Source organism: Lontra canadensis, unplaced genomic scaffold (genome assembly GCF_010015895.1).
Source record: "Lontra canadensis isolate GAN:19392208 unplaced genomic scaffold, GSC_riverotter_1.0 scaffold40, whole genome shotgun sequence".
Classification (NCBI taxonomy): Eukaryota; Metazoa; Chordata; class Mammalia; order Carnivora; family Mustelidae; genus Lontra; species Lontra canadensis.
In genome coordinates, this window is record NW_022631034.1 from 16455774 (window position 1) to 16477209 (window position 21436).

The following is a 21436-nucleotide window of genomic DNA, read 5'->3' on the forward strand; positions in this document are numbered from 1 at the left end:
CATGATATTCCTAGTGTACAGGTTCTGTATTCTAGAAGTCATGTTATCTCAGCAGTGCTGCCTGACCATAATCACAAAGGTAATGCCCTTCCTCCTTAAGTTCACTCAGCTTATACCAAAGCATGTGGTAGTACAAACGATCTTGGTAAACTTCAAGTGTGTGTATGTGCACGTATGCATGCACACAGGTAAACAAATACATATAATGTACTTACAATTCCTAAATTTACCATACTGATCCAAATCAGGAAACACCTCATCACCCCAACCATGAAAAAGAGACAGAGAGAGAGAAGGAGACTTATTTCCTTAGTGTAAATGAAACTTTTCAAGTCTAAAGGGGAAAGTTTCGTTTGATACTTGGTAATGGTTCAAGTCTCATTTTACATAAACTGATTCACTTAACCCTTAGAGAAAGAAAAGAGTAGATTTTCAGAAAAAAAAAATTAAGGAAAATATTTTTCTGAAGAAATGTACTTCCCAATGGGAAATTCAAAGACTCCATTTTCAATCTTCTATGGATATTTGATACCTTTGGAATTTTTAAAAATGTTTTAGAAACACAGAAAGGTATTTTTTAGTAGAAAGGTTTCTGTTTATTTTTTCAGGAGAAACATGGTCCTAAAAAGATAGCATATCATCTGTGAATGACAGGTATTCTTAAAAGGAATTGGATTCAAATGAGTAGACTGAAAGGAATAAATTTTCTTCCATATTCTGAGATGTTTGGAACTAAAGATAATACTGTTTTTATTATTTTAAAAAAGTTATTTCCATTCAAGAAACAGGAATATGCTAGTTAAATTAACTCTAAAAATAAATTTTAATACCAAATATAAGAGAAACTGGCTATAATACATATGTGTTTGCATATATCGATATATATCTATACATGTGTATATATATAATCAACTTAATTTGATCAAGAAAAATATTGGAGAATACCAATTAATTAGGGAATGTGTTTATAATTAGTATGTCCTAATTTCAAAGCCCTATATGTTTAGGCCCAGAGAAATAAAAATTTCATATAAATACATATGTATACAGGAAAACCTCCTGTGTTTTGACTATCTGCTTAGCATTTTCCTCTCCACTGAAATTCTGAGCATTGCTACATCCTCTCCTCTCAATTTGGATATATTTTTATTTTGATCCTTTGGAGCCATTTGATTAGATCCACTATCAAGTTACAAACATCATGGTAATTTTTCTTTTCCTGATTTGGAGTATAGAGGTAAGAAAAGAACAAATAAAATGGAGGAAAGTTAAAAGAGCTTCTTCTATCATAGTTTAATTTGATGTAACATTCTGAATACCACGTTAGTTATAATCTGACCAGCTTTGGCTTCTCATTCTCTCATTCTTCCTTAAATACTTAAAATAAACATATGGACCAAAGTCCTTTACCAATTTTTGGTGTGCATGTTCCCCACCCCTAACCAAAGACCACATCACTCTATTAATACATATTTAAGTGTCAGCACAGCAGAACTCCTTATAAAGAAAAAAAGAAAATGAACAGGTCTTGCTTCATTTGGTATCAGGTTAACTTCTTGTGCACAAAGGAAACCTATCCTTCAAACTGAGTGTATTAGAACTGCGTCCCTCACCTCCTATCCACCAGCTGGCATAACTGAGTAAACGAGTAATGTAATGCCTCTGTAACGCTACAGTGTCTCGATTTTCAATATTAACACAAAAAAAATTTTTTTAAGATTTTATTTATTTATTTGACAGAGAGAGATCACAAGTGGGCAGAGAGGCAGGCAGAGAGAGAGGAAGGGAAGCAGGCTTCCTGCCGGGCAGAGAGCCCAATGCAGGGCTAGATCCCAGGACCCTGAGACCATGACCTGAGCTGAAAGCAAAGGCTTTAACCCACTGAACCACCCAGGCGCCCCTAACGTAAAAATTTTTAAGAAGGTGAAAGTATATAGAAATAATTTACGATAGCAGTGCCTTTATCAAAGAACTCAAAGTCTTATCTGCTTTCTTTCTGAATCTAAAGTCCAAAACAAAACAGAATTTGAAAAGAAAACTTAAGTGGTTTAGAAGTTCGTTTGGTCCTCCCTAATCCTCAGAGATGTTTAACAGGAAAGAACTTTAAATGACCCTTTTTAGTAATGTAACAATAAGATACAGAATACTAAATACTTCTGTCAACAAAGGGGAGTTGTTATTAATGAAATTCAGAGACTTGAAAAACCTCTCATTGTCCAGCAATCCAATATTTTTCACCAACTTTCTCATCAAAACATTTAAGAAAGCAGTTACCTAAAAAGTAAAACTGATTCATTTCTTTCTCTTTCTCTGGTAGAAGTCCGAATGCATGACTGAGTGAACCAAAGTAGCAGAAAGGAGAAAGGAAAGTAAAATCAAAGCAAAACAAAACAAACAAAAACTGGACTACACCAACTGGATAAACAGCAACAATGAGCTGAAAAGTACTAACAATAATGTATCCAATTGAAAGTGATATGAGAACATAAGATTCAGGTCATTTTTCCTCTGTATGATGCACACATTTTTAAGTGGATTGTAAGTCTAGAAGTAGACTGCTTAGAATAATCCTTATCATTTCCTCTTGCCCAAAGATGCTAAATGAAAAAGTTTTCAATGAGAAACTTCCACTGGAAAATGCCTTTGGCTAAAGGGTCCAAAAAGATCTTTGGGGTTTACATATCATAGTTTTGAGTGGAGAGGGGACTTTACCAAACAATACATTCCTCTCCCATTTATCCACTGCCTCCTACTCCTTATTTTACCTGGAAAATTCTTCTTCCTCTTCCTACAAGACTCAGCTGAAATGTTACATCCTTTGGCCACATTTCCTGAGTTCTCAGGCCTGAGTTTGAATCCCATAGTACCTAAACTTCCTATACCCCAGTAAAACATGGCAGATAATTTTATTCATGAAAATTCCAAGAGCTATTCTGTAGAGAATACATTCAGAATGTGAAAACAAGAAAAGTTTCCATGTGATAACAAGGGTCACTGAGCATGGGCTTCAGCAGTCTGGAAGAACAAGAAAGAGGGGTAAAGGTATGTTCTATGTCATGTGTCAGTAAAACCCTTGGACCAACTCTAGGGAAAAACTACCACAGAGATCTACAATATTCTTTGATGTTTCTGGATGTTGACAGGGAGTGGTTTATTTATTTTGTTTTATTATTGGGGTGTTGACAGGCAGAGGCAAGAATCAAGGTGGCCGAGTAATTTGGATTACACTTTTCCAAGATTTTACACCTAACTGTGAAAGACACTTATACCTTTTACTAAAATCATTCCTTTAAAAGATACAGATGTAGTGAAAAGAAGGGGCACATGCACCCAAATGTTCATAGTACAATGTCCAGAATAGCCAAACTGTGGAAGGAGCCAAGATGCCCTTCAGAAGATGAATGGATAAAGAAGATGTGGTTCATATATACAATGGAAAATTATTCAGCCATCAGAAAGGATGAATACCCACCATTTGCACTGACATGGATGGAACTAGAGGGGATTAAGCTAAGTGAAATAAGTCAATCAGAGAAAGACAATTATCATATGGTTTCACTTGTATGTGGAACATAAGCAATAGCACAGAGGGCCATAGGAGAAGGGAGTGAAAACAGAAAGGGGAGAAATCAAAGAGGGAGATGAACCATGAGAGACTATGCACCAGGAAACAAACTGAGGGTTTCAGAGGGAAGGGGTTGGAGGATGGGATAACTGGATAAAGGGAATTAAGGAGGGCACGTGTTGTGATGAGCACTGGGTGTTATATGCAACTAATGAACCATTGGACACTATATCAAAAACTAACGATGTACTACTGTATGGTGACTAACATAACACAATAAAAATTTTTTAAAAATTTTAAAAAAGAACATTTGATCTACAGTAAAATAAAAGGCTATATAATATGTAAAATAGTATCAGGCATTTAGTAAGTCAAATGCTATTAACTCTCATTATCAACACTAGTAGTAATAGATACCATCAGGGAAATTTAAGGGGAGTATTGGCCAAGGAAGAAAAAAATGATTCTGAATCATTTAGAATATATTACCAATATAGTTCACGGAAGAGGTGTCAGAGGAAAAGAAGAACCCAACTTTATGGGAATCTTTAGGGTATGGGGTTAGAGATTATCTCATGGATTCAAAACTACCAATACCGATTTCAGTAGCAGACTATCTGACCACTTTCCCTGCTGAAGAATAGCTAGGATTCATATACAGCATTCCAACTGATGTGGAAAACAAAGGCAGATATAAGTATAGATAAAGTTCCTTATAACGTGCAGCCCAATGACAAATACTTGAGGTGAGCAGAGGATAACCTTCCTCCAGGAACTCCCAACTGTCTTAATGTTAATGCTTTGCTAGAGGGAAAAACAACTTAGCTTGATGGTAGCTAGGTCTCCAGATTTCTGTGCATCTTCTTTAGCATATGAAAATCCTTTAGCATATGAAAATCAGGAAGCTTACCTGATATTTACCTCCCCCAACTCCACAATAATTGTTCACACATTGTTCCTCACAATATCAGGGCAGTCCTTCTGCCCTCAAGTATTCTTTCTAGGCCATTAACTCTGAACCCCAACATTTCCACAAGTATTCTCAAGCATTCTTTTTTGGCCATTGACTCTGAACCCCAACATTTCCACATCACAACCAATGGATCAACAAGCAGAAACAAAATTCCAATTATAAGTCCAGATTGAGAGAACTTCTACAGAAAACCAACTAATAGGTCATGGAATATAATTCAAATGTTCCACTTAAATCTCTATAGAAATAATTTATAGCCAAGATTACTCTCAGATTTTACCACAAGCCAGAGCACCTTATAAATTCTTTCTGTTTTTAAGTGGCTATTGAGGAACATGATAGTGGTGAGAATAAGTCTGAAAATGGTATGAATTAATCAGTACTAGATGACTAGAATATTTAAACGGAGGACATTGGAGATCACTTCAGACTGTGATAGTCTAAGATTTTACCAAAAAGGGGGATACACCCTGGGTGTTTATATTGGATTTAAATAATACAGAAAGGATTGAAGGTTTGGGGTTATAGAAGGCAGCCCTGTCAGTTACTCAATGATATCAAAACCTCAGAGCAAGAAAAGAATAAATTTTAAAATTATTTGAAAAATAATGAGTTTCTTTTTCTGGAACAAACTTTAAGTAAAAGAGTAATGAGGGGGAAGATCAGAGAAATAAGAAAGCACCAGCATGTTAGAAAGTGTTGTATCTCTAGATAAGAAGTCTAAGTTTTAATGATAAATGATGGAAATCACTAGAGATTTTAGGAAATGACCCTGACAGTAGGAAAGATACGGGAAACAAAAAGCTGGAGACAAAATTGTCTAGAAATCTATTAATTTTACCTAGCCCTTCTACCAAAAGGTTCCTCCTATCTGAAATCCTATAATACTTTATCTAGGTCTTTTTCATAATCATTACTTTTATATATATTTTATTTTGTCTACTAGAAACAGCAGAACTTACTGGTTCAGACCATAAACTCTGGTGCCAGGCTCCCCAAGTCCAAATCCCACTTGCACTAAGTCCTTAGTGCCTATCTATGCCTCAGTTTCCTTATCTATGAAATGGAGATAAATCATAGAACTTGCTTCAAAGTGTTGTTATAAAGATTAGATCACTCAATATACATAAAGTATTTAGAGCAAAGCCTGGCACATAGTAAGTAGAATAGCTTTAGCAACTACCATTTTTAAGAGTCTTGACAGCAGGATCTGTGTCAAAATCAACTTTGTCTCTCCAAAAGTATTTAACACAGTGGTAAGTACTGGATAATTGCTAAGAACGATGAAAAACAATCTAAAGTAGCCACAGTGGGAATGTGACAGAAAAACTAACAGGATTCAGCAAACCACTGAATAAAGACTGGGAAGGAGAAGACATAAGCAGATGCCCATGAGATATCAAACCTGAGTGACAGGGAGGACAACAACGGCATTAAGGGAAGGCCAGAAAAGAAGCTGTTTCTGAATGAAAGGGAGGTTCAGAATGTCTGGTTTTAGACATCTTAAGGCTAGTATGAAAATGAGTTATAACAGCTTTGGCAGGACTGAAACTCTGGTGAGAAGCACAAGTGTAGCCATATTTTGGAAGTCTGTTACATGAAGACAAGAGCAGAAGAAACTTAAAGATACTGATTTGTAATTTAGATTTTTCATTAAGACTACCTTGGCACTGAGGTGGGGGGAGAGTTCCAAGATGGTGGAGTAGTAGGGGGACCCTGAACTTGCCTTGTCCTTTGAATACCATTAGATCAACTTTCATATTTTGAACAACTAGGAAAAGGATTGGAAGAATATGGAAACAACCTGCAGAGCTGGAACCAGAGAATTTGGCAGAGGCAAGTTTCAGAGCCCTGTAGTGGGGGAGAGGGAAGCTGCGCAGCCAGAAGAGGGGGAAGCTCAGTTGGAGGAGCAGTCAGGAAGAGGGAGAAAGTTGGACAGATTGCAGCAGTTTATAACCTCACAATAAGCCATGACGAGTGGGTCTCTGTATTACTCAGGGAAAGAGTGCTCCCCTTCCTCGAGGGCATTTGGAGGAACATATTTGTCCTCTCCAGAGACAAGGGGACAGCTGGGAGCCGTTGAGTGGAGCTTAGCAGCACCATCAGAGGAGCACATAGAGGGCAGAAAACCTCTTAACTTTTTGGTGTGAACCACAATAGTCTTAAACCTTTGTGTGCGTGCCAATCGACCCCTTTGCTGGGACTAACAGAGCAAGTGCAGACTGCAACAGATTGAGGATAACCTGATCGCTGCTTTTTGCTATCTGGCACAATAGATTCAAGCCTCTGCAACGGCTTTTCTGGGACAAAGGGGCGTAGGGGACTAAGTTGAGTACAGATGGCTGATAACCTGGCTCCAGCTTTTCGCTGAGCATTACAATAAACTCTAGCCTCTGAGTGTCCACTGTGCAATGGCTTTTAAGAAATGGGTCAGTGCTGGGTACACCCTGAGCCTCCCCACTGAAAGGGCATGCACATTACTAGGCCATTTAAAACTTGAGTTTTAAATCCCAGCCACTGGCCAGAGTTAAAATACAGGAAATTTCTAGCTCTGGGTGTACCAACAACTTGGGCACAGACAGATTAGGGCAGGGAACTGATGAGGGCCCAGGTCACAGGAGATTGCTCGCTTTTGTAAGACAGACAGCTGAGCAGGAGCTTCTGGGAGTCCTCCTCCCCGGAGACGAGGGCGAGGTGATGTTATATTCCACTTCTTGCACCATCCGTTCCTCCTCCCACCCACCAGCACAGTCAGACCCAAGAGAGAAACACAGCACCTCTAGTGGAGGTTGGAGTCCCCTACACTAAACCCCACCCCTCTCACCTGGCAGGAACATCTTTAGGAGAGCAAGTCAGTTTGTTAATGAGCACAGAAGGCCTCTTCCTCAGAAGACTAACACAAATCACCCCCCCCCCCCCCCCAAGACTAAGTCTACTGATTAAAGAACATCAGCTCCCAGCTTAACCTCACAAACAAGTCAAAGCATACCTACTTAAAGGAACAAACACTTCCCACTACAAGCAAGGAGGAACTATGCAGAGGGAGGACCAGGGGAAAGAGCAGTCAAAACACAAAAGCAGAGTGTACACAGCATGCGGGAGAATCACTCCCTGAAAATGTTGTCATTGATATTATTATTGCTGTTTTTGCTGTTTTTTTTTCTCTTTTTCTTTTTCTTTCCACCTTTCTTTTCTGGACAAAATGACTAGAAGGAGAAATCACAGTAAAAGAAAGAACCAGAGGTAGCATTCTGCCATAGATTTAATCAATATGGATATAAGTAAGATGTTGGAACTAAAATCTAGAACAACTATAAAGATACTAGTGCCCTTGAAAAAAGCATAAAAGACACTAGAGAATCCCTTACTACAGAAAAAAACAAAACTAAAATCTAATTGGGCAAAAATTTAAAATGCTATTACTGAAATGCAGTAAAAAAAAAAAATGGAGGCTCTAACTTCTGGGTAAATGAGGCAGAAGAGAAGGTCAGTAATTTAGAAGACAAAATGATGGAAAGTAATAAAGCTGAGAAAAAGAGAATAAAAACTACTGGATAATGAGGGGAGAATTTGAGAAATCAGTGATACCATAAAGCTCAATAATACTTGAATAATAGGGGTGCCAGAAGATGAGGGGGGGCAGGTTTATTTGACCAAATTAAAGCTAAGAATTTCCCTAATCTGAGGAAGGAAACAGGCATTCAAATCCAGGAGGCACAGAAAACCCCCATCAAAATCAATAAAAATAGGTCCACACCCCAACATATACTAGTGGGGCTTGAAAATTTCAGAGATAAAGAGAAAATCCTGAAAGCAGCTTGAGATAAAGCTTAACCTGCAAATGCAGAAACATAAGCCAGGCAACAGACCCATCCACAGAGACCTGGCAGGCCAGAAAGGACAAGGTGCTAAATGAGAAAATATGCGGTCAAGAATACTTTATCCAGCAAGATTGTTATTCAGAATGGAAGGCAAGATAAAGAGCTTCTAGGACAAACAGAAGAGAAAAGAATGTGTGATCACTAAACCAACCCTGCAAGAAATATTAAAGGGGATCATTTGAGTGAAGAGAGAGTATAAAAGTAACAAAGATCAGAAAGGAACAGAGACAACCTATAGAAACAGTGACTTTAAAGATAATACAGTGGCAAGAAATTTATATCTTTCAATAATTCCTCTGGATGGAAATGGACTAAAAGCTCCAATTGAAAGACAACAGATATCAGATTGGATTTAAAAAAAAAAAAATCAATAGGCAGTATACAGGAGACTCATTTTAGACCCAAAGATTGAAAGGGGGTGGGGATAACAATTTATCATGCTAATGGACATCAAAAGAAAGCTAGGGTAGCAATCCTTATATCAGACAAATTAGATTTTAAACCAAAGACTGTAATAAGAAATGAAGAGGGACACTATATTATAATTAAAGGGTCTATCCAACAATAAGATCTAACAATTGTAAATATTTATGCCCCTAACTTGGGAGCAGCCAATTAACTAATAACAAAATTAAAGAAACACACTGATAGTAATACAATAGTAGTAGGGGACTTTAACACTCCACTAACAGCAATGGACAGATCATCTAAGCAGAAGATCAACAATGAAACAAGGGCTTTGAATGACACACTGGACCAGATAGACTTCACAGATATATTCAGAACATTGCATCCTAAAACAACAGAATACACATTCTTCTTGAGTGCACATGGAACATTCTCCAGAATAGACCACATACTGGCTCACAAATCAGGTCTCAACTAATACCAAAAGATGAGGATATTCCCTGCATATTCTCAGACCATGATGCTTTAAAACTTGGAACTCATTCACAAGAGAAAATTTGGAAGGAACACAAATACATGGAGGTTAAAGAGCATCCTACTAAAGAATAAATGGATCAACCAGAAAATTAAAGAAAATTTTTAAAATTTTCATGGAAGCAAATAAAAATTAAAACACAAAATTTCAGAACCTTTGGGAGGCAGCAAAGGTGGTCCTAGGAAGGCAGTATATAGCAATATAGGCCTTTCTCAAGAACAAGAAGAGGCTCAAATATACAAGCTAATCTTATACCTAAAGGAGCAGTAAAAAAGCACAGCAAATAAAGGCTAAACACAGCAACAGAAGAGAAATAATAAAGATTAGAGCAGAAAACAATTAAATAGCAGAAACCAATTAAAATTTTAAAAAAATAAAAGAAGAACAATAGAACAGATCAATGAAACTAGGAGCCAGTTCTTTGAAAGAATTAATAAGAATGATAAACCCCTAGCCAGACTTACCAAAAAGAAAAGAGAAAGGATCTAAATTAGTAAAATTACAAATTAAAGAGGAGAGATCACAACACCGAAGAAATACAATTATACAAATATATTACATCAACTATATGTGAAAAAATTAGGCAATCTGGAAGAAATGGATACATTCCTAGAACATATGAACTACCAAAATTGAATGAGGAAGAAATAGAAAAACTGAACAGACCCATAACCACTAAGGAAACTGAAGCAGTAATCAAAAATCTCCCAAAAAACAAGAGTCTAGAATTTTCTGGCTTCCCAAGAAAATTCTACCAAACATTTAAAGAATTAACATGTATTCTTCTGAAGCTGTTTCAAGAAACAGAAACAGAAGGAAAACTTCCAAACTCATTCTATGTGGCCAGAATTACTTTGATCCCAAAACCAGACAAAACCCACCAAAAAGGAGAATTACAGATCAATATCCCTGATGAACATGGATGCCAAAATTCTCACCAAGATACTAGTCAATAGGATCCAACAGTGCCTTAAAAGGATTATTCACCACAACCAAATGAGATTTATTCCTGGGCTGCAAGGATGGTTCAATATTCACAAATCAATCAATTTGATATCCTACATTAATAAAAGAAAGGACAGGAACCATATGATCCTCTCAATAGATGCAGAAAAACTATTTGACAAAACACAGCATCCTTTCTTGATTTAAAACTCTTCACAGTATAGGGATAGAGGGAACATACCTCAATATCATAGAAGCCATATATGAAAAGCCCACAGCGAATATCATTCTCAATAGGAAACAGAACTATTCCCCTAAGGTCAGGAACCCACTTTCACCACTGTTGTTAAACATAGTACTAGAAGTCCTAGCCTAAGCAATCAAAGAAAAAGAAATAAATCAGCATCCAAATTGGCAAAGAACTCAAACTTTCACTCCTCACAGATGACATGATAATCTTTGTAGGAAACACAAAAGACTTCAACCCCAAAATTGCTAGAACTCATCAGGAATTTATCAAAGTTACAAGACATAAAATCAATGCACAGAAATCAGTTGCATTCCTATACACTAACAAGGAAACAGAAGAAAGAGAAATTAAGGAAATGATCCCATTTACAATGGCACCAAATACCATAAGATACCCAGGAATAAACCTAACCAAAGAGGTAAATGATCTGTTACCCAAAAGCTAGAGAACACTTATGAAAGAATTGAGGAAGACATAAAGAAATGGAAAAACTTTCCATGCTCACAGATTAGAAGAACAAATGTTGTGAAAATGTCTATAAAGCAATCTATACATTCAATGCAATCCATATCAAAATACCATCAACATTTTTCACAGAGCTGAAACAAATAATCCTAAAATTTGTACAGAACCAGAAAAGACCCCAAATAGCCAAAGGAATGTTGAAAAAGAAAATCAAAGCTATGGCAGCACAATTCTGGACTTTAAGCTCTATCACAAAATTGTAATCAAGATAGTATGGTACTGGCATAAAAACAGACACATAGATCAAAGGAACAGAATAGAGAACCCAGAAATGAACCTTCAACTCTATGGTCAGCTAATCTTTGACAAAGCAGGAAAGAATGTCCAATGGAAAAAAGACAGTCTTTTCAACAAACAGTGTTGGGAAAATTGGACATCTACTTGCAGGAGAATGAAACTGGATCACTTTCTTACACCAAACATAAAAATAAACTCAAAATGGATGAAAGACCTAAATGTGAGACAGGAATCCATCAAAATCCTTGAGGAGAATACAGGCTGCAACATCTCTGACCTTGGCCACAGCAACTTCTTGCTAGACAGGTTTCCAAAGGCAAGGGAAACAAAAGCAAAAATGAACTATTGGGACTTCATTAAGATAAAAATCTTTTGCATAACAAAGGAAACAGCCAATAAAACTAAAAGACAACCAAGAGAATGGGAGAAGATATTTGCAAATGACATATCAGATAAAGGGCTGGTATCCAAAATCTATAAAGAACTTATCAAACTCAACACCCAAAGAACAAGGAATCTAGTCAAGAAATGGGCAGAGGACACGAACAGACATTTCTCCAAACATGTCAGACAGACAGATGGTCCATAGACACATGAAGAAATGCTCAATATCACTCAGCAACAGGAAAATACAAACCCAAACCACAATGAGATACCACCTCACATTGGTCAGAATGGCTAAAATGAACATGTCAGGAAACAAGAAATGGTGAGATGTGGAGAAAGGGGACCCCTTTTACACTGCTAGTGGGCATGCAAGCAGGTACAGAGACTCTGAAAAACAGCATGGAGATTTTTCAAAAAGTTAAAAATAGAGCTACCCAACAACCCAGCAATTGCACTATTAGGGATTTATCCTAAAGATACAAATGTAGTGACCTGAAGGGGCACCTACACCCTTAATGTTTATAGCAGCAATGTCCACAATAGCCAAACTATGGAAAGAGCACAGATGTCCATCGACAGGTGAATGACTAAAGAAATGTGGTATATATATACATACATATGTGTATGTATGTGTACACACACACACACACACATATATTCTTTATTCTTTATTCATATATATATATACATATATATGTATATGTATATATGATGGAATATTATGCAGCCATTCAAAATTAAAACCTTGCCACTTGCAATGATTTGGATGAAACTAGAGAGTATTATGCTAAGTGAAATAAGTCAATCAGAGAAAGAAAATTATCATATGATTTCACTCATATGTAGAATTTAAGAAACAAAACAGAGGATCATAGGGGAAGGGAGGGAAAAATAAAAGAAGGTGAAATCAGAGAGGGAGACAAAATAATGATAGAAAATTAAACTGAAGTTTGCTAGGGGGATAGGGGTGGTGAGATGGGATAACTGGGTGATGGCCTTTAAGGAGGGTACTTGATGTAATGAGTACTGTGTGTTAACATGCAACTAATGAATCACTAACCTCTACCTCTGAAACTAATAACGTACGATATGTAAATTAATTGAATTTAAATAAAACAAAATTAAAGACTACCTTCTTTCCACTGAATTCAAATTAGTTAGGTGTTGTGTTCATATTCATGATCTCATCTAAATCAGTCTGCTATAAATTATAGCCAAATACAAAACTAAATGCAGTAAAAAAAATTCCATATTTTAACAGATTATAGAAATTCAACCATTTTATTGGGATTCCTATATAACTAAATAGTAAAATGTTAAAAGTTAACAATAATAAAAGGTAACTTAGAACTTACCCTGAATCACAGAAACAGTTCCACAGTCCTTGGCCATGACTCCAGAGTAGGCGATTAAAAACCCGGTTGAAAATCCGATATAAACTTACTTCCTCAACATCAGGTACCTTCCAGATACGTGGAAGAATTGTACGAATACTTGTTTTTACTATGTCCAAAACCTAGTGGAAAAACCCAAAGTTATTTCAAAATCTAAGCATGTAACTGTGTGTCTAAAATTCGAAGATGAATATATATAATTCAAAGACAAATTCATACACACACTTATACACACTCATTCACTGAACAACAGCACAGAGTAAAAATCCCAGAAATAGGTCCATGCATTTGTGAAACTCTAGTGTATGATGTAGGTGGCAAGTCAGACCATTGGTATAAGAAGAGATTAAGTTTAAAATTTAAACCTCAATTAAATCTAAATTAAATCAATAAATGGAGACTGAAAAATAGCAAGTTTTACTAAGAAAGTAAAGTTGAATCCTCACTCAACTAACAAAAATCAATTCTAGAGGGATTAGGACCTTAGGCTTAAAAAAATGAATCATTAAATATATTACTGAAAACTCACTATTGGTGAATATCTTTTCATTTTTAGGTTAGAAAAAGGTTACTTTAAGTCATAAAAAAAGTATAGACCATAAAATATTAATAAATTGATTATACTAAAGTTAAGAACTTCTGGACATCAAAAGATACCTTAAGGAAAATAAAAGATCAAGTTACAAACTCAGAAAATATATTTAAAACATATACCTCCATCAAAAGATAATTTTCAGAATTACATAATGAATGCCTAACAAATTGCTAACACAAACACTCACAACGTAGGGGGAAGAAAACGGACAAAAATACATGAACTGGAGTTTCACAGAAGAGGAAATAAATTTGCCCTATATATAATAAATAAATATTAAAACTATAATAAGATATCACTTCATGTCCATTTAACAGACAAAAATTAAAAGTCTGACAATACCAAGTGCTGGAGATCTAGGGTTGTTCAGGGTTTCTTAGACATTATTGGTGGGAGTACCAATTGGTGCAGTCGCTCAAAAATAGCTTGGCATTATCTCCTAAAGTTAAAAATTCATATACCCTATAACCCAGCAATTTTATTCCTAAGAGAAACTCTTTCAGGAGTTAAAAACAAGACTCATGTACAAGAATGTTCTAACAGCTGTTCATAATTGCAAACACCTGGGAAGAACCCAAATGTCCTTCAGTGGGAGAGTGAACAAATATACTGGTACACTCATTCCCTTGAACTATTATATAGTAATCAAAATGAATGAAATACAATGCACAAAACACAGAGTATCCTAGTAACATAATATTAAACTTTTAAAAAATGCAAACCTGAGATTATAGTATATATATAGTATTTTAATAGAAGTAAAAACAACTAAATTTAAATTCCATATGGAGAATAAACATAGACATAATAAGAATTTATAAAGAAAGAAAAGAACTAGTGAATCCTGAATTTAAGAAAATGGCTACCTGAGACACAGGGAGGATGTCCAGGGAGATGGAGGAGACCCATTTGGTTAGATGAATAAAGATAATAATAATAATATTAAGATAATAATAGAATAAGAAGATAATAATAGGTCATTGCCAGGAACATAGCTTTTGTTTTAGATGTTGGGGTCACAAATGGTAAAATTAACCTTAAAAACACTAAACGAAAGCAGGTCAAAGTCTTACCAATAATGAGAGAGTATCATGAAATAAGGACTATGACTAATCTAATTCTGAACAACTGAAATCCTAGAGGTTCTAAAAAAGAACTGTAAACCCAAAAAGTGACTTTGTCCAATTCACATGTATTTAATATTTATGTAATGCAAGTATTTCCAATGAAAACTCTTTTTTAAAAAAAGCACCAACAAATATAGTTATTCAAATTTCAGTTCACCAAAGTAGATTGTCACTTTTTTTTTTTTTTAAATGTAATCTCTACATCCAACATGGGGCTTGAACTCACAGCCCTGAAAGTTGCACGCTCTATTGCCTGAGCCAGGCACTCCAGGTGTTTGCTTCTTGTTTTATGTATCTGATTGAAGGAACTGCCTATAAATATGTGCGTGAGTCGTGTGGAGAGAAAGAAGCTTGCAAATGTGAGGGCTGGAGGAAGATGGATTTCTCTTCTCTTAATTGGCACAAATGTATAAAGAATTAGAAGCAGATAAAACAATTATTTAATTTGCCTCTCTTTAAAACAGCCACAGTTTAAAAAGTGATATTCCTTATTTCTGATAAGGCACATGTAGAATAAACATCCGTCGAGTCAATTCAGTAAAAAGTTTTCAAAATATTTTATTTTGAGAAGAATGTCAACTTCAGCTTCTCATGAGGAATGCCATGAGCAGCCTCAGGCTTTCCCTTCCCATTCCCGATTCCTTCCCCATGAAGTAGGAACAGTACTGCAACCCCCACAGCAGGTCAGGGGCATGTTAGATGAGGGGGCAGCGAATAAGGAGAGAGAACACAATCTGCAATAAAGTCACTTGGGAAAAGCTTGTTACTACAGATAACAAATGTTTAAGAAGGATTTAGTTTTTAAACTTTACTATGAATTACTCACAAGAATACTGCCATGTCCATTGGGCATGAATGCATACCTTTATATTTTTTACAATTTTCATTTAATCTATTAGTTTAACTCTATTTTTTTTTAAGGTGGAAAGAAGTACCCATGACTGATGTGGTAGAAGTGTCCACACTAGCAGTAAATGACACATTTAAGACATTTCTGTATTTTCCTTCCTACTTTCTTTAAAGATTTTGTTTATTTTTTTTTACTTGACATACAGAGATTACAAGTAGGCAGAGAGAGGCAGGCAGAGAGAGAGAAGGAGAAGCAGGCTCCCCGCTGAGCAGAGAGCCTGATACGGGGTTCGATCCCAGGACCTTGAGATCATGACCTGGGCTGAAGGCAGAGGCTTAGTCCACTGAGCCACCCAGGCGCCCCTCCTTCCTACTTTCTATGTGAGTAATAACAGGCTAAAAGTTGTAATGCAGGAAAAAATGTAAAAAGTAGCCATGTTTACATTAATTTCATATTCTACTATTTTTTTAAGATTTGTTAATTTATTTTACCGAGGGGAAAAGGACAGAGGGAGAAGGAGAAGAGCAGACTCCCCGCTGAGGGCAGAGCCCCAGGGCTCCATCTCATGACCCTGGGATCATGACCTGAGCCAAAAGCAAGAGTCTGCCACTCAAAGGACTGAGCCACCCAGGTGCCCCTTTCATACTCTATTATTAAATAATTATTCAACTTTATAGCATTTGAGATTATAGATTACTTATTTCTTTTTTATTACATTTTATGGTAAAATACATGTGATGCATAAGAACCAAAGAGAAGGGCAGCTAACATGTATGGCCTGCCTGCTCTATACGAAGCACCATACTAGTACATTGCTTCATCGACACCTCTTGGCCCCTACTCTGTACATGCTTTATTCTCACTTTAGCGGGAATTTTAAAACCATGATGGTCTAATGTTCTCACCCACACATGACAAAAAGCAACTTCTGAAAGTGGCCAGGGAGTTAGGGGTGAAGAATGTTTCTGCTCTACTCCTGTTATTTCCTCCAACATGGAGAGATGAATAAAATATTCTAGGCCTCTTGCAACACGAGCACCTCTGCCTGAGTGGTTTCTCAGGATCATGAGACTAGTACGACCTAGGCAATACAGGAACTTGCCCCTGTTTCTCCTGAGCCGCTTATGGGGAACATATTCTCCTTTGCTTCTCTTTGCCTTCAGTTTTAAAGGAGGCAAGCTTCCTGGTCCTGGAGAAAGGAATGGGTTAGAGAGACCTATAATTTGGAGGGCACGAGGGCATGCAAACCAAGGGTACAAGAACCTGACTCCCTCATCTCTACTCTGAGCATTCACATACATTCCTGCCTCTGCTTGGGACAGTCTCCCCTTACCTATTCACCTGGTGAATGTATACAGGGAGACCTTTACCTGCCACTGACCTATGATCCCTTCATCCCCCATTCTTCCCCTATTAATAATTATCTTGCTTTATTTTCATTTCCTGTTTAGTTAAGACAGACCATTATCCACATAAAGAGAAGCATTATGCTCATCTTGGGGAAAAAAAAAACTTATCACATTCCCGAGGCTCAGCAGGTGTTTATCTTAGTGAAACTATTCTTTGAAGCAAAGTGAAATCTATGCAGACAAGGTAAAAATCAGAGCTAACACTTATTGAGGGTTTACTATGGACCTCGTTGTGGACCAGGGATTATTCTAAACACTTTTACATATAGCAATTCATTTAGTCCTCAAAACAAAAACAAAAGGTAGACACAAATTGGTCCACGGTCCCTTTTCAAAACATCTTGGGGCTAGATTCCATAATCATACATATTACTATTTCTGTAGGAAAATATGTGAACATGCAAACCAGGAAACAAGACAAAAATAATACATAACTTCCTGTCAGGTCATTGTCGCCAATGGAATTCAGGTAATTTAGGTTGTGTTGCCTAATGGTTATGAAAATTTTTTTTTTTGTTTTGAGGACATTTGGGGGTCTCATTTTATGGATGAGAATGCTCAGGAATGGAGCAGATAAGTAATTTTGCCAAGATTGCACAGCTGGCAAGTGGACAGCAGTATAGAGAGATCTCTCCTCCTAAGCACTACCCAGCAACTCAAAATTACTTCACAATTACTTCAATCTAACCAGGTGTCAACAACAAATCCTAGAAAAGAATCAAATTGTCACTTCTTGGATTCAGATTTGCCTCTAGTCAAGTAACACTTGGGAAAATGGGTGGGGTCATTGTATACAGAGAAGACTGCCCGGGCACCCCCTCCATCAGGGCCAGGGCAAAGGGTCTAATCTGCTTAAAAGGCTATACAGATAGGGAGACACTGACTGCATCTTTAGCAAAACATCCACTGAATAATTTTAGCAAGGCAGAGAACAGACAGGCAAGAAATCAGACTGGAAAGAGGTAAACTAATGCTAGCTCATGAGTAATGCTATTTTGGATAACTAGGTGCTTTGGGGTTAGAACCAAAAGGATAGAAGATGACTAATTTGCAAACCATGAAAACAAATGGCCAGCAAGGTGCCCTTTGTGTTTATCTGTGGACTCAAGCGAGGCTAAGTTGTAGAATACAGGTATCCTTTCCTGACATTGTGACTTTTAAAAGCATCCTGAACCAACATTAAGCTCTCCAAGGGAAAAAAATAAATGGGAGATTCAGTCAATGAAAACATTAATAAAATGGAAAGATTTGTCTTTTCCATATGAAATATAGCACATTTGAAGGCATGAAGTACACAGATTCATATTTTGCAAGAACACACAGATGTTGAGTGACAAACTGCCCCATATGGCTGAACAGTTGGTTCTAAATTAAAATAATGGCATGAGGTGAGGGAGGTTTAGAGATAACATTAAAATCACTACATGCTGTACTAATGGTGCATGCAGTAGCCATGGCTATAGGGTAAAGGCATTTGTGCTGATGCAAAACGAACCACTCTGTACAGCATCGATGTCAGCCCAAATGAAAAAGAGATGGAAAATAATAACATCAAAATGCACGCAGAAGCAACTACACTGGGTATTAAAAAGAAATTGCTATTTAGAGAAGAAACACTTGATCAACAAAGATCTTTTAGAACCCCCACATAAATGCAAATATAGTATAAGCTTAATATCACTATATATTTTCTCTTCATCCTCCAATCTTAGTTTATGCCTACATATCACATCAGAGAATAAGCTTTTCAGCAAATCTAGCATTCTTCACAGCGCACCAACACTGCAATATTTTCATACTTAACATATATTCCTTATAAATTATATGAAGCAACTGCATTCTTGGCAGAAAGCTAAATTATGCAACTGTGGAGTTACCACAACATGATGTTAAATAAGATTAGCTGTTTCCATTTCCACCTGGTGAGGATTCTTTTCAGTATTTAATTCCCTCATCCTTGACCTTTAAAGTTTACATCCATTAAGGAAAATCTGAAATAAGGCACGTGAAAGAGTTTGTGTTTGTGGGTTCTAATCTTAGAGTTTTATAACATTTTAATGAGCAACCAGCAAATGCTTTGATCCTGGAACAGAAAAAGGGAGATACATATTTCAACAATGGTCCATAAATGGAAAAAAGATTTCAATGAGAGTTTTGGGCATTCTGCACCTAGAATAGTGCTTGGGACATGGTGGTCACCCAATCAATATTGTTGAATGCATGTTAGAATGAGCAAGTAACTAAATGAATGAGTGAACAACTCCCCAAATCTCCAATGTGCTTAGCATAGTTCTTATACAAAATGGCAACCAATAAATGTTTGTCAACTTAAATCATATTACATACAGCCTTTGTGGAATGCCATTGGACTCACCTGCTTTCAAGAGTGCAGTTAACTGACAGCTTCCCCGTTCAGCAGCCACTGCCACATTCAAGCTTATGCTCTCCTCTGCTCCCAACCAAAGGATTGAGCATGGATGGGAGAATCATAGAGGGGTCATTTTCATCTAGCAAGGTCCCTCTACAGGCAACCTTTGTTCTGGCTCCCCATCAGCCCTATGAGGCTCTCTGAGAACTTCACTAGTTTAGGTTCTTCTTCCCCAACCCTCCTGAGCTCCCTTCACCACTGTCAGGTGCAAATAGCAACCTGAAGGTTCTTCCTACCTACTTGAACTCTCTCTTTTATTTTTTGGAGGTGTTTTCTCTTATAAATCTCTTCCACTTCCAATTCTATCTTATCTCTGCTCCCCAGGAGATCGAGCTGACACAGCTTCCAATGATTACTATCATCCCAGCCCTAAGAAGGATAGATCTGATTAACCCACATCTAAATGTAAAGTAGTTAAATCTCTGGTCTTCTAAACAGGTAATTTTTTATAATATCTAATTCTACATACTATGGCTGACCCACCACTCTAGGTTTCTTTTTGTTCTCTTGGATGCAGTTTTTGGTTTTATAGTAAGCAATAGCACAGGTTTCAAACAGATAGGCAAATAAATGGCTAATATATTACAACCCAGCAGACAATTTTTTACACTTCATTTCTACATACTCTACATCAGCCTGCATTTCATACCTTCCAAGGCCAGAGCACCCTCCCTATGAAGTGTCACATCACAAGAACCCTCCAATACTTAATGTTATAAATCTCAGAGAAGTTCTGAGAATTCACCTGACCCAAGTAAAGGGCAGAGGCAGTAGTGAACCCAAATTGATGTGACTACAAGTCTAGTACCTCTTTCCACTATGTAATATTAACATATAATATTTTTAGCTTTTAAAATCTTTTTCAATGCACTTTTCAACTCATTATTATACTGGCTCTCATGTTACAAGAAAAAAATATTTCAGTCAGTCATTCTCTGATCCCACTTTATCTCTCATTTCATTGGAAATAAACAAGATTGGGAAGAGGTAGAGGGAAAAAAATCTTTATAAATAACATTTTAGTTTATAGAAAATAAAAAAATAAAAAAACATTTTATATATACATATATACATATATAAAGAAATCAGACAAACATATTTAACTTTGTCTCAATGATTATTTTCACCATATATCTCTATACTTATCCTATCTAAGCTAAATTTTAAGTATTTCACTTAATTCATTCTAATGCTACTGATTAAGTGAACAAAATGCTTAAAAAAAAAAAGTCCCAATTAAAAACTCTCTCTTTATGTCAGAGCTCAAGACCTCTATACTACTGGCTGGCCTGATGATTTGCATTCATGATGAGTGTATTTGTTATGCTTCCTTTTGTGAGCATGGGTGAAAGAACCTATAAACTTGGCAGGATTAATTTTACAGAAAGGGAAAGTTTTCCAGAAATTCATTTCCTTATTATTCAAATAATTACTCATGGGTGAGAGCTCTTCAATGACCCTTGCTTAAGTAGGGGGAGGAATGCCATCACAGTATGAATGCTGCTGAAAGCTGCCTTCTGTTTCTTTTCCTAGGAGTGTCTCACCTTCTACCACGTATCTGAGCACTTACAGTCTGTTTTAGAAAAGGGTCTTAAAGAATAAAATGTTTGAGGGAAGAAAGGGAAACATAGCGATCATGACCACAGCAAGAAAACTGCCACAAATGGGTTGCAAGTGTGTAAATTCTGGGCTTTCCCTTTCTCATCACAGCCTAGCCTACCATTCCTGAGCCATCTTTCAGGGCATCCATGAAAGTGGTCAACTTGACAGGATGAATTTGCTCTATTAAAATCAGCCCTTACTGCTTAGAGTCAAAATTCAAGCCACAAATTCTTCTGCCAAAAATAGAACCGTCTATTAAATTACCTATGTAGAAGTTTTACTATAATTGCTTAGGTAGTCTAAACTATGGGAATTTAACAAGATT

The 21436-nt window shown here is 36.6% G+C and overlaps 1 protein-coding gene across 3 annotated transcripts in view; it reads right to left on the bottom strand.

Moving 5' to 3' along the window:
* TTLL7 (tubulin tyrosine ligase like 7) overlaps positions 1–21436 on the bottom strand; it is a 93193-nt gene that overhangs the window by 13142 nt on the left and 58615 nt on the right. For all 3 annotated transcript variants that reach the window (XM_032870229.1, XM_032870230.1, XM_032870231.1), the window contains exon 18: positions 13062–13222. In XM_032870229.1, the coding sequence (XP_032726120.1) occupies positions 13062–13222 (161 nt within the window). The remainder of the gene's footprint in view (positions 1–13061; positions 13223–21436) is intronic.